General features: G+C 45.7%; 1 protein-coding gene across 4 annotated transcripts in view; it reads left to right on the forward strand.

The window, feature by feature from the left end:
* Positions 1-6420, forward strand: part of LOC141074930 (uncharacterized) — a 68193-nt gene extending 61773 nt beyond the window's left edge. For all 4 annotated transcript variants that reach the window (XM_073562253.1, XM_073562252.1, XM_073562251.1 and 1 more), the window contains one exon: positions 4153-6420. In XM_073562253.1, the coding sequence (XP_073418354.1) occupies positions 4153-5444 (1292 nt within the window). In that variant the 3' untranslated portion in view covers positions 5445-6420. The remainder of the gene's footprint in view (positions 1-4152) is intronic.
* Positions 6421-11067: the final 4647 nt, after the last annotated feature.

Consider the following 11067-nt stretch of genomic DNA (forward strand, 5'->3'; position numbering starts at 1 on the left):
TAATAAAAGTACAATAATGTTAAACAATACAAGTCATAACTGGTGCAGGAGGAGAGAGGACCCTGCCCGCGAGGGCTCACAATCTACAAGGGATGGGTGAGGATACAGTAGGCGAGGGTAGAGCTGGTCATGCAGCGGTTTGGTGGATCGGTGGTTACTGCAAGTTATAGGCTTGTCGGAAGAGGTGGGTCTTCAGGCTCTTTTTGAAGGTTTCGATGGTAGGTGAGAGTCTGATATGTTGTGGTAGAGAGTTCCAGAGTAGGGGTGATGCGCGAGAGAAATCTTGTATGCGATTGTGGGAAGAGGAGATAAGAGGGGAGTAGAGAAGGAGATCTTGTGAGGATCGGAGGTTGCGTGCGGGAAAGTACCGGGAGACGAGGTCACAGATGTATGGAGGAGACAGGTTGTGGATGGCTTTGTATGTCATGGTTAGGGTTTTGTAATGGAGTCTCTGGGCAATGGGGAGCCAGTGAAGGGATTGACAGAGGGGAGAAGCTGGGGAATAGTGGGGGGGACAGGTGGATTAGTCGGGCAGCAGAGTTTATAATAGATTGGAGGGGTGCGAGAGTGTTTGAGGGGAGGCCACAGAGCAGGAGGTTGCAGTAGTCAAGGCGAGAGATGATGAGGGCATGGACCAGGGTTTTTGAAGGTTCTTGGGTGAGGAATGAACGGATTTGTGAAATATTTTTGAGTTGAAGTCGGCAGGAAGTGGAAAGGGCTTGGATATGTGGTTTGAAGGAGAGATCAGCGTCAAGGATTACTCAGAGGCAGCGAGCTTGTGGGACTGGGGAGAGTGGGCAGCCTTTTACTGTAATTGATAGGTTCATTGGTGGGGTCACATGAGATGGGGGAAAGATGATGAATTCTGTTTTGTCCATGTTGAGTTTCAGAAATCTAGCGGAGAAGATGAATGATGAAATAGTGGACAGACATTGAGGGATTCTGGTTAGTAGGGAGGTGATATCTGGTCCAGAGATGTAGATCTGTGTGTCATCAGCGTAGAGATGATACTGAAAGTCATGAGATTCTATGAGCTGTCCCAGGCCTAAGGTGTAAATGGAGAACAGCAGGGGCCCAAGGACTGAACCTTGTGGGACTCCGACAGATAGGGGGTGAGGTGAGGAGGTGGTGTGTGAGTGGGAGACGCTGAATGTCCGGTCTGTTAGGTATGATGAGATCCAGGATAGGGCCGAGTCTGTGATGCCGAGGGATGAGAGAGTCTGTAATAATAGGGAATGGTCCACTGTGTCAAAGGCAGCCGACAGGTCCAGGAGGAGGAGGACAGAGTAGTGTCGCTTGCTCTTGGCGGTTAAGAGGTCATTGGTGACCTTAGTAAGGGCAGTTTCAGTAGAGTGGTGTGACCGGAAGCCAGATTGTAAGCAGTCGAAGAGGGAGCAAGAAGAAAGATGGGAGGACAGTTCAAGGTAGACGTGTTGTTCCAGGAGCTTGGAGGCATAGGGGAGAAGTGATATAGGGCGATAGCTAGATACAGAGGATGGGTCAAGAGAGGGCTTTTTGAGGATAGGTGTGATGAAGGCATGTTTAAAGCTTGAGGGGAAAACACCAGTTGTTAGTGATAGGTTGAAGAGATGGGTTAGGGTTGGGATGAAGACTGTGGTGAGGTTTGGTATGAAGTGGGATGGGATCGGGTCAAGTGCACAGGTGGTGAGATGTGATCTTGAGAGTAGAGTGGAGAGTCGATCTTCTGTAATGGTGGAGAAGTTGGTTTTGAAGGTGGAGGGCTGGGAAGTTGGGAGGAATGGCTCTGGGGGTTGTTGACCAAAACTGTCTGTGATGTTATCAATCTTCTGCTTGAAAAATGAGGCAGTCTTCAGCTGAGATGAGTGGGGAGGGAGGAGGTGCTGGGGGGCGGAGGAGAGAATTGAAGGTGTTAAATAACTGTTTAGGGTTGTGAGACAGGGAGGATATGAGAGATGAGAAGTAGGTTTGTTTAGCTGTGGTGAGTGTGGTCTTGAAGGTAGTGAGGGACTGTTTGAATGCGATGAAGTGCTCGTTGGAGTGGGATCTTTTCCATCTGCGCTCAGCAGCCCTGGAAGCTCGCCTCAGCTCTTTGGACAGGCTGGTGTGCCAGGGCTGTCTGTTGATTTTGCGAGTTTTGGTATGTGTAAGTGGGGCAGCGGATTCCAAAGCTACAGCTACTGTGGTGTTATATAGAGCGGCAACGTCATCCGCATTGTGTAAGGAACTTATATCTGTGAGAGGGATTCAGAGAATGAGTGTAGGTCAAGGTGTTTAAGATTTCTGCGAGGGAGTGAAAGTTTGTGGGGTGGGGATTGTAGACATGGAGTTTAGAGGGAAGAGAATGTGAGAAGGTTGTGGTCAGAGAGAGGAAGAGGTGAGTTAGAGAGGTTAGATAGGGAGCAGAGGCGGGTGAAGATGAGGTCCAGTGTGTGGTCATCTTTGTGGGTGGCTGTAGAAGACCATTGAGTGAGGCCAAAGGAGGAAGTGAGAGATAGAAGTTTAGTGGCAGCTGAGAGGGAAGTGTCAATGGGAATGTTGAAGTCGCCCATGATGATAGTAGGGATGTCCGCGGAAAGGAAATGAAGTAACCAGGTGGTGAAGTGGTCAAAGAAGGTGGTGGCTGGCCCTGGGGGGTGGTAGATGACAGCCAGTTGGAGGTTGGAGGGGGAGTAGATGCGCACAGAGTGCACCTCAAAGGAAGGGCGGGTAACAGAGGGTGGCAGTGGGATTGGGGTGAAGGAGCAGGTATCTGACAGGAGAAAACCAACTCCTCCACCATGTTTGCTGCTGGGGCGGGGGGTGTGAGAAAGGTGGAAGCCACCATACGAAAGTGCAGCAGGAGAGGCTGTGTCAGAAGTGGTGAGCCAGGTTTCGGTGATGGCGAGGAAGGAAAGTCTGGTAGTAACAAAAAGATCATGGATGTAGGAAAGCTTGTTGCAGACAGAGCGAGCGTTCCACAGAGCTCCTGTTAGTGGGACTGGGGAAGCGGGGGCTGGGTGAATGGGTATAAGGTTGGAGAGGTTACGGAAGGTTGTGATAGAGCGTGGATGGGAGGTAGAAATGACTGTGGGATTGTGGTGAGGTGGACCAGGATTTGGAGAGATATCACCAGCAGTGAGAAGGAGCAGAGAAAGTGTTAGCAGATGGGAGCAGGAGAGGGCATGAGGGGGCTGTCTGTGTTTGGAGACAGAGGATTGTATGTTAAGGAACAGTTTTGAGGCGGAGGTGAGGTGGATGGGGAGGATTGAAGAAGAGATGAACAGTTCCTTACTAGGAGTAGGGATTAGGGGAATTAGCAGAAAGTGAAGGATTATAGGGGTGAAAGTGAAAACAAATAGAAACCTTGTTTACAGTGACTGTGCACAGTTACCTTCAGTTCCCTTCTGGTTCACTTCTGGTTTTAATTCTTAAATTAATCTTCACACTTCTAGAACACACTTATAGGAATCACACTGCAGACTGAAGTCTTTGCAGACTTGAGCTATGCAATATATGTACAACTAAGTGCAGTCAGGTGTGAAGCAGAGAGGAGTGGTCTCTGCTCATCTTGGCCAGAGAATTAAGAGTGGACCAGATGCATATGATCAAGCCAGAGTAAACAAGGTCATAAATACCACTGGGGTTAGCTGAAAGGCATACCATGTGAATGCTAGGTGCAGAGGCAAGTCTATGTGCAAAGCTGGGTGATGGACTATGTACACTTCATAGACAGCAGGAGAGCTGGGTGGATGAACATACCATGTGAATGCTAGGTGCAGAGGCAAGTCTATGTGCAAAGCTGGGTGATGTACTGTGTGCCCTTCATAGACAGACAGCAGGAGAGCTGGGTGGATGAACATACCTGTCGGAAGAATAAAATATCAGTAAATACATTTAGGTTTGTGGATGTAATGTGAAAAAATGTGAAAGTTCACCCAGTATGAATACTTTTTCAAGGCACTGTGAGTCGCATAATCACTACAAATGGTGTTATTCATCATATATACACACAGGACCGATTATTCTGAAAAGTTGCTTGAAAGCACAGTTACCCTTTTAACCATTAAATATGATTGGTTTTGAACAGAATGGTTTTAGCCTGAAAAAAACTGCACCAAATGTTGCTTGTGTTTTGCTTGGTGTCTCCGGAATGTTATCTTTAATGTTAATTTCCATTTTTATTCTAAACAGCAAATCACATTACGAATACCAAAAGAGACTTTGTTTTCTTGCTAAATTATAAAGTAGAAGATGAAGATGTCGAGCATCACTCTCCAGAAGAAAATTCAGGACTTCACAGCACAAATCTAATATATAACCCCACTAATGACATGGTTCACTCTCCTGACCAATCTCCGCATGCTAAAAGTACAGGTCAGAAGGGGAGCAAAAGGTTTCAATGTAGTGAATGTGGAAAGTATTTTACAAGAAGCTCAAGTCTACGTTCACATACAAGAATTCACACAGGGGAGAAGCCATACTCCTGTTCAGAATGCGGAAAAAGCTTTACAGATAAATCAAGCCTTGTTGTACATGTAAGATATCACACAGGAGAGAAGCCATATTCATGCTCAGAATGTGGTAAATGTTTTACACAGAGAAGCCATTTTGTTAAACATCAAATAACTCATGCAGGTCAGAAGTCATTTTCATGTTCAGAATGTGGGAAATACTTTACTTTGAAAACAGAACTTGTAATACACAAAAATATTCACTCAAGAGAGAATCTGTTTTCTTTTGGGAAGTTCTTCACAGATAAATCAAGTCTTGTTGCTCATGAAAAAAGACACATGGAGGAGAAACCATTTTCATGTACAGATTGTGGCAAGTGCTTTGGACGTAAATCAAGTCTTTGTAGACATGTGCAAAGTCACAAAGGGGAGAAGAAATATTCATGTTCAGAATGTGGGAATTGTTTTACACATCAATCAGATTGCATTCGGCATGAGAGAATCCACACAGGAGAGAAGCCGTATTCATGTTCAGAATGTGGAAGGCGTTTTACACATCAATCAGGCTTTGTTGAACATCAGAAAACTCACACAGGAGAGAAACCGTATTCATGTTCAGAATGTCGAGACTGTTTTACACATCAGTCAGGTTTTGTTAAACATCAGAGAAGGCACAGAGGGGAGAAGCCATACTCGTGTTCAGAATGTGAGAAATGCTTTTCTGATCAGTCAAGTCTTGCTAGACATAAAAAAATTCATACAGGGGAGAAGCCATATTCATGTTCAGAGTGTGAGAAATGTTTTACATATCAAACAGATCTTGAGAAACATAAGAGAATTCATACAGGAGAAAAACCATATTTGTGTACTGAATGTGGGAAATGTTTCGCCGATAGATCATCATATGTTAAACATCAGAGAATTCACACTGGAGAGAAGCCGTATTCATGCATAGATTGTGGGAAATGTTATACGGATAAATCATATTTTGTTAAACATCAAAGAATTCACACAGCAGAGAAATCATTTTAAAGTTTCCAATGTGGGAACACTGGGAATTGTTTAATTTCTAAGTTTGGCTTTAGTAGTAATCAGAGAAGTCACAAAAAGGACAAGTGGGTTTGATGTTTCACATGTGTGAAATGTTTTACAAGGAAATCAGATTTTGAAACTCCTTATAGAATTCAAATTGAGAGGAATTTTTTTTTTAAATCAAAATATCTTTTTTTTTTTTTTTTTTCTTTCAACCCCTTAAAGACCAAACCTCATTTTTCAATTCTGACCACTTATGTCACTTTATGTGGTAATAACTCTGGAGCTTCTACCTATCCCAGTGATTCTGATATTGTTGTTTTGTGACACATTGTACTTTTATGATAGTGGTAAATTAGGCCAATATGATTTGCGTTTATGAAAATATATAAAATTTGTCAAAATGTAACAATTTTTGAAGTTTGAATTTTTAGGCTCTTAAAACAGGTGGTCATACCACATGTCTACTTTATAAAACAATCATTCTTCAAAAAAAAAATTTTTTTTTTAGAATTATTATTGTTAGAAGGGTTTAAAAGTTTAGCAGCAGTTATTCATTTTTCAAATGAAATGTACAAAAGCTATATTTTTAGACTCCACCTCACTTTTGAAGTGACTTTGAGGGGTGTATGTGTCAGAAAACTCACAAACGGAACCCCATTTTAAAACCCCTCAACATATTCAAAACCGCATTTAGAAAGACTAGCTTGGCCCATGCAAAATTTTCGCACATTGATCGCCGGGGGCGCAGGCAATTTCAGAAAAAGCAAGCTGGTGAAATGTAAATGTATTTCATGAGATGATGAACACAGACAGGTATTTATATATGGAGATTGGTAATACAATAAATTGGCTTAATAAGTAGAGGTCAAAAAATGTCTTCCGGTTGAGGCGCCACCTGCAGGTCATTGTTTCTCTCTGCAGGTTTATGAAAATGAATGTTTAAACTATATTTAGTGATAAAATCATGAATGTGTGGTTTGTTTGGCTCTTTTCTTGCTGAAGGGGGCAAGTTTACCTCTCAGATGGTGTATCATTTGTGTGTGTGTGGGGCAAAGTAATCAGCGAAAAAGCAGTGCATGTATACAAATGTGTTTGCATATGTGACTCACCTGCAGTGAAGTGTGAAATCCTCCAGTGTGCCTGAAATAGGCTGGGCAAACACTTGCGCAAGCTGGAAAGACCCCAAGGCAAATGTTTAGATTCGTTTGTGATGTCTGTAAACAGCTTTGTGGTAGTGTGCTTTGGGGTAGTGTGCTGCCACCTGCAGGTCATTTGACCTTTCAAATGGTGTATCATTTGTGTGTGTGGGTGGAGTATGAACGGAGCAAGTGAGCATTTCATTAGGCAGTGCATGTTTACCATTCAGATGGTGTATCATTTCTGTGTGTGGGGCGAAGTAAAAAGCGAAAAAGCAGTGCATGTATACAAATGTGTTTGCATATGTGACTCACCTGCAGTGAAGTGTGAAATCCTCCAGTGTGCCTGAAATAGGCTGGGCAAACACTTGCGCAAGCTGGAAAGACCCCAATTCAAATGTTTAGATTTGTTTGTGATGTCTGTAAACAGTTTTGTGGTAGTGTGCTTTGGGGTAGTGTGCTGCCACCTGCAGGTCATTTGACCTTTCAAATGGTGTATCATTTGTGTGTGTGGGTGGAGTATGAACGGAGCAAGTGAGCATTTCATTAGGCAGTGCATGTTTACCATTCAGATGGTGTATCATTTGTGTGTGGGGCGAAGTAATCAGCGAAAAAGCAGTGCATGTATACAAATGTGTTTGCATATGTGCCTCACCTGCAGTGAAGTGTGCAATCCTCCAATTTGCTTGAAATAGGCTGGGAAAGCCGTTCGGCAAGCGGGAAAGACGTTCGACAAGCTGGAAAGCCCCGAAGGCAAATGTTTGGATTTGTTTGTGATGTCTGTAAGCAGCTTTGTGGTAGTGTGCTTTGGGGTAGTGTGGTGCCACCTACAGATCATTTTTTACTCTTCGCCACGACAGCACCCACTTGGAGAGAGGGAGCCGCCCATAGGAACAGGAAACCTACAGAGATAAAAGAGGGCGGTCCACCTCTCCCCCTCAGTTGGTTTCCTGTTCCTAAGTGGAACCGCAGGATATGCTACAGATTTACCTTGGCCAAGGAACCGCCCGTGAAGTATCTGCGAGAACGGCAGGGGTTCCGGCTCCAGAAGCAGCGACGGGGGAGTGCTGGAATCCGGCTCCCTCCTCGGCTGGCAGGAACGGAGATGCAGAAACGCCGGTACCGGGTGGCGCCGACCGGGGGTTCCTCTGCGTAGAACATAACACCGGCGGGCAATCCATTCCGGTCTATGTGGGGGTGCAGGAACCGGAGAGAAACGGCAACCTCCGGCGTTCCTATGGGGCTTCAGCGTCTAGGAGGACGCACATTCAGCAGCAGGAAGTGGTAAGGAGGAACTTCCGGGTTACCGGAGGTTCCTCGGCTCACAGCGCACGCGCAGCTGGGCGGCACCACAGAGTAAGAGGCGCTCCCCGCCCCCTCCAGGAAAAATGATGAACGCCTGCAGAGCACGGGCGGCTGGAATCAGCGCTGAAGCGCTTGCTAATGGCCGCAAATAGGCGCACCTGGAGGGGGAGGTACCAGGTATGAAGGAGCTTACAAAAGGCCTGGGGTAAAGGAATTTGGCGTGCAATCATGTCTTCACCAAGGCAGGACACGCATCCCCAGGCAAGCTATGCAGCAGCAGCCAAGGACCACGCAAGACGGGGTTCCTCGGACCGCAGCCACAGAAGCCACGCCAACAAGCCTCCTTCTCAGCCTCCTGAGCCGGTACCTACAGCTTCACTGGGTGAGTGGACGACGCTCTGCCTATCAAGCTGTTAAAATGTCTCTCTCTCTGCTTTTCTCCCCTCTGGCATCATATCTCAGACTAAGAGGAAGGAAAAATCAAAAAATAAAGAGTGTGCCCTGTGTGCACGTCCGCTACCAGACTCTTACACAAAAAGGCTGTGCAAAAGATGCATTAATGAAACGGCAAAACAGGCATCAACATCAGCCGTAGATATAAGGGCCATAATTAGGGAAGAACTACAGGCCCTAAACCAGAGCAGGCCCTCTAATATCGAAACTACCAAACCAGCGGTTGTAGACACCGATGAAGGCGAAGTAGTCTCAGATAGCTCCAACGCATCCACATCAGCATCCTCCTCAGATATGGAGGGCCGTTGCTGTTTTCCTTTAGATCATATGGATAATCTAGTTAAATCTGTGAGGAATACAATGGGATGCACAGTCACAAAGGAGCCGCAAACGACTCAAGAAATCATGTTTGCAGGTCTGACAGACAAAAAGAGGAGAGTTTTTCCAGTTATTCCAGCAATAAAAGCGCTGGTTAAGAAAGAATGGGAGAGACAGGACCAGAGAGGGTATCTTCCCTCAACCTCAAAAGGAAGGTACCCCTTTGACGACGAAGAGTTGTCGACATGGGGTAAGGTCCCGAAGGTAGATGCGGCAGTGGCCTCCGCCTCAAAGCAAACGATCTTACCATTGGAGGACACGGGCATTTTAAAAGACCCGCTTGACCGCAAAGCTGACGCCTCTTTGAAGAGGGCATGGAAGCAGCTACCGGCACATTTAAACCGGCAATAGCTAGTACTTGCACAGCTCGTTCTCTGCTGGTCTGGATTGATCAACTAGACCAGCAAATAGACCAGAAGATCTCCAGAGACAAACTACGAGCCGCCATACCACTAATCCGCGGAGCAGCAGCATATATAGCGGATGCTTCGGCTGATTCCTTACGTATGGCAGCCAGAACAGCGGGGTTGGCTAATAACGCCAGGCGTAGCCTGTGGCTTAAAAGCTGGAGAGGTGACACCCAGTCCAAAGCAAAGCTGTGTACCATTCCTTGCGAGGGTGAGTTCTTATTTGGAAGAGCCTTAGATGAAATCCTTACGAAGGCAAAAGAAAGGAAAAAAGGATTCCCTAACCCTCCTCTCCCATTTTATAGGAGGGCGTTTAGGAGAAGACCCTTTGGCCGGGGAAGACCAGCAGAAAATCAAAACCGCTGGGCCACAAAGGAAGGAAAAGGCAAAGGTGCCATGTTTAGGGGATCTTCCGCAGGGACAGGAATTGAGGAGCCATTCCCTCCAGTAGGAGGGAGGCTAAAAAGCTTTTTCAGACAATGGGAGAAAATTACGGCTAGCCCTTGGGTCCTAGGCATTATCAAGGACGGGTTAAAAATAAGATTCCATCATGTACCCCGTAATTCTTTGATCATAACATCCTTCAGCTCACCAATCCAACAGCAGGCCCTGGAAGCTGAGATTCGGAATTTACTGGACAAAAGAGTTTGGGTCCATGTGCCTAAGGGGCAAGAAGGGAGAGGATTTTACTCCCCTCTCTTTCTGATATCTAAACCAGACGGATCATTCCGGACAATAATCAACTTGAAAAAATTAAATTCATTTATAATAAATCATAAATTTAAGATGGAATCCATAAGATCCACGATTAAGCTCCTCTTCCCCAATTGTATGATGGCAGGCTTGGATCTGAAGAATGCTTATTATCATATTCCCATCCATTCCAGATATCAGAAATACCTCAGAGTGGCGGTCCTCCTCGATGGCAAGATACAGCATCTCCAGTTCACGGCCATGCCATTCGGTATTTACAAAGGTGATGCTGGAAGTGATGGCTTTTTTACGCCAGAAGGACACACTAATAGTACCCTATCTGGATGATTTTCTGATAGTGGGAAATTCAATTCGACAATGTAGCGATCGAGTTGCTGATACAATCTTGTCCTTACAGGCCCTAGGGTGGTTAATGAACTTCAAAAAGTCCAGAATCGAGCCGCAGTCTGTTCAGTCCTTCCTGGGTCTCGAGCTAGACTCCATAAGCCAAAGGTGTCTGTTGTCGCAGGTAAAAATTTCAGCAATTAAAAAGAAGGTTAGGAGGGCGATACGTCGGCCACACATATCTTTAAGGGAAGCAATGTCCCTCCTGGGATCCCTTACTGCCTGCATCCCGGCAGTTCAGTGGGCCCAGTTCCACACGAGGACGCTACAATACCAAATTCTTTTAGAGGAGTCCCGTGACCGAGGGAATCTGACAAAGAAAATCACGCTGTCCCAGGAGGTCCTAACCTCCCTTGCGTGGTGGCTAAAGGACGATAACCTAACGGCGGGAGTACCTTGGGTTATAACACCCTCCCGTATAATTATCACGGACGCTAGCCCCACTGGATGGGGAGCCCATATGGGGAATAATTTTGCCCAAGGCCTATGGGATATAGGCGAAGATAAGGATTCATCAAATTTAAAAGAACTAAAGGCAGTTTATCATGCATTATTTCATTTTCTTCCACAGTTACAAGGGGAGGATGTGAGAATCCTTTCGGACAACACCACCGTAGTCGCATATCTGAACAGACAAGGCGGAACTCGATCGGTCACCTTAATGTCTTCCGCAAGAAGAATTTTATCCCTAGCAGAAGAACATTTGTTGTCTCTCTTAGCCCTCCTCATAAGGGGAAGAGACAATGTGGAGGCAGATTTCCTAAGCCGCCATACACTGAGGCAAGGGGAGTGGTGTCTAAGCCGGGGAATATTCACACACATCGTGTCACTTTGGGGTTTTCC

Source organism: Dendrobates tinctorius, unplaced genomic scaffold, assembly GCF_039654945.1.
Source record: "Dendrobates tinctorius isolate UK_male_01 unplaced genomic scaffold, ASM3965494v1 ptg000342l, whole genome shotgun sequence".
NCBI lineage: Eukaryota > Metazoa > Chordata > Amphibia > Anura > Dendrobatidae > Dendrobates > Dendrobates tinctorius.